The 3166-nt window shown below is 40.1% G+C and overlaps 1 protein-coding gene across 1 annotated transcript; it reads right to left on the bottom strand.

The window, feature by feature from the left end:
• Positions 1-6: 6 nt before the first annotated feature.
• LOC121937657 (histone deacetylase 5-like) lies at positions 7-3120 on the bottom strand (the record flags this gene model as incomplete). The annotated part of the gene is made up of 3 exons (XM_042480984.1): positions 7-200; positions 400-533; positions 3006-3120. Coding segments are annotated over 3 exons (390 nt in total), but the record flags the coding sequence as incomplete, so codon positions are not given.
• Between the last annotated feature and the right edge of the window lie 46 nt (positions 3121-3166).

Raw genomic sequence — 3166 nt, 5'->3', positions numbered from 1 at the left:
CAGAGGGACAGTCAGAGGGACAGATAGGGGGACAGACAGAGGGACAGTCAGAGGGACAGTCAGAGGGACAGGTCTGTACCCAGCAGCTTCTTGTGGTCCAGTTTGTGGCGGTTCAGCGGACTGGTTCCATACAGCAGAGTGTGGAACTCTGAGTGGACGGACTGGATCTCATCCAGAGACGCTTTACGTCCTCGAATCCTCTGCACACACACACACACACACACACACACACACACACACAATTTATTTATGACCACATGTATGTGTATGTCTGTGTATGTGGGTGTGTGTTTGTGTGTGTGTGTGTGTGTGTGTCTTAGTGTGTGTGTGTGCATATGTGCGTGCGTGCGTGCGTGTGTGTGTGTGTGTGTGTGTGTGTGTGTGTGTGTGTGTGTGTACCTCACAGCGGCTCAGCAGGCCCGTCTCCTGCAGTCTGGACCAGATGCTCTGCACTCTCCCAGCATGCTCGGGGTGAATGTGAGCGTTTCCACAAACACACTGATGCTTCAACATCAGACTGTCGTACACCAGCCCTGCACACACACACAAACACACACACACACACACACACACACACACACACACACACACTTATTTTCGATATATTTCGTTTCTTTTTCATAATTATATAAAAGCTTTTGAATATATGATTATTTCAGCGTAACTTAGGGACTGTTCGTTATTGTTCTCTTGTTTTGGCTTTAGGGCAGAAACATGCGACCGTAAACTGCTGGATTATGTTTTTATTAACGTTGACGCCTTCAGTTTGGAATAATAAACTTTGTAAATACATAAATAAAAAAGCCACACGTGTCCAAACCCACGGGCATGTTTCCTTTGAAACATGCAGGTTTGAAGTCCATGAATTCTTTAAACTCTCAGAAACGGCTGAGATTTCATAAGAAAACTTGGCTCCGAACGCTTTAACATGAGAAAAAGATGTTTTTATTGTTTTTTAATAGTTTCTTTTTTTGTTTGTGTGTGATTTTTAAGGAAAAGATGCAGGTTTGGAAGACGTGTCTTCTAAAAATCACAGAAAATACAAAAATAAAATAAATGAATAAATAAATGAGGTTTTTTTTTTTTTTGTTATTTTTAAAGGAAACATGCCTCCAAACCACCATTAATCACAGTCAGAGACGATAAAAACAGAAATCATCATTGGATTTTCAAATTTCCAACGGCCCCTGAACGCCTCATGTGTTATTGTTCAGGTTTGTGAACATGTTTAATAACCTGCTCAGGTTTTAATGAACGTCAGAAACCTGAAATAAATAACATCAAACCTAAACTCCCCAATAACAACTGAGTGCTGAGCTGCCACCAGATGCATGCTGGGTAAAAAAATAGAAAAGTAAAGGAGGCGTAACGAGGAAAAAACATTCAGATAGATGATCAGAACTAAAAACAGATCCGTGTAAATGTCGCTCCACTGAGCGTCTGCAGTTACTGTCGAGCACCACAAGGTGTCAGCAGCTACAACCGAAATCTGTGAGAGACGCTGAACTCACCACCAAACACTCAGCCCGAGATTATCACAAAAAATTTCAGTTTCACCTGGATCCATATTTACGTGATAAACAGGCGGGATAATTCAGAGGCTGTTTATGTTCAGACAAACACAAACACAAATATGCTTTGACTGATTTGATTGTAATGTAGCCTCACCTGACTTGAAAAATTCCCTGTTTTTCGGACAGTAAATCAGAAATTATCGGTCTGATCGTCACAAAACTTGCAGGATATGTTTCATAACAATGTTGACCCACGTGTGCCGAATTATTTTTAAATGGCTCAACAGGGGGCGTCACCAGTCCCAAAGAAGTGCATTGGTACGGTACAAAATTTGCCCATGAATCAAAGACAGTTTGTGCAAACGTCATTAAACTGGGTGGATATATTTAACCCTCTGAGACCCGCAGACCTGTTTCTGTGTTTTGGGGAATCTTTAGTGTTATTTTCTTGTCATAAATCTGTAACAAACATCGTGTTTTGTTTTGGCGCCTGTTGAACTTTCAGATAAATTTAAAAAATCATTAAAATTATTCTCACGCTGAATTATGTCTCATTAATTGTTACAGCATTTGTTCAGCTGATACCATTTGTTACACAGGTTTGGTGCAAATTTAACCCTTTTAAAAATGAACAAATTGGGCTGATTTCCTGAAAGAACATGAGAAGAAGGCAATGAGAAACTTTACAAGAATTACCCAAAATATTGGCAAGAAATTGGTAAAAGTTGCAAAAAAATCTCGTGAAAAAGTGCAAAAAAGTAAAAAAAGAAAAACAAGCAAGGAAATGACCTAAAAGTGCCACAAATAATTTTAAAAACTGATTTTTCCCCCTATAACGTGATTTTAAATACATTATTATCGTATTTATATTAACCATTTTCCGGATAGTTTCCTTTTGTTGTTGTTCATTTTCCAATAATTTTCTCTATTCTATCTCTTTTTTAGGTGAACTTTATTTTGAATAATCACAATAATGATGTTTCAAAATTATTTTAATTTTTTGGCACTTTTTCTGGGTGATTTCCATGTTTTGTTTTTAATTTTCTTTTACTGTTTTAAAACTAATTTTCTTTTCTTCTTCTTTCAACTATTTTTTTTTTATTACTTTTACTAAAAAAAAATCCAGGTATTAAACTAGCACTTATAACTAATTTCTTGCTGATTTTTGGGTCATTTTGTATTTCTTTGCTCATTTTCCTTCCTTCACGCCAACTTGCTCGGGTTTGAAAGGGTTAAAGATCGACGTGAACAGCTGAAGTCCCGCAGCGCAGGACGCTCGTCGGTGCAATAACGTCAGATAAACTCAGACTGTCAATGCAGCACCGACACTGAAAATGCGTCTGATTTCTCCTTTAAGACTTGGAGGTATTTCTGCCAAACCGCCAGCTAACAGTCAGCTCTGTGTTGCTAAGCAACAAACATGGTGGCCGAGCGGGAGGCGGACTGACAGCTGATGTCGTCCAATCACAGAGCAGAGAGACGGAGACTGACCGGTGGTGAAGAGGTGCTTGATGGGATTGACGGTGGCTGCTGCAGGCGACGACTGCGCTCGTCCCAGAGGTCTGTGGGGCAGCGAGGACGAGAACACGCCCAGCTGCTGCAAGGCCTGATGGGAAGAGAGACAGAGACAGAGACAGAGACAGAGACAGAGA

Source organism: Plectropomus leopardus, unplaced genomic scaffold (assembly GCF_008729295.1).
Source record: "Plectropomus leopardus isolate mb unplaced genomic scaffold, YSFRI_Pleo_2.0 unplaced_scaffold27025, whole genome shotgun sequence".
Lineage (NCBI taxonomy): Eukaryota > Metazoa > Chordata > Actinopteri > Perciformes > Serranidae > Plectropomus > Plectropomus leopardus.
This window is presented reverse-complemented; position numbering and strand designations above follow the sequence as displayed.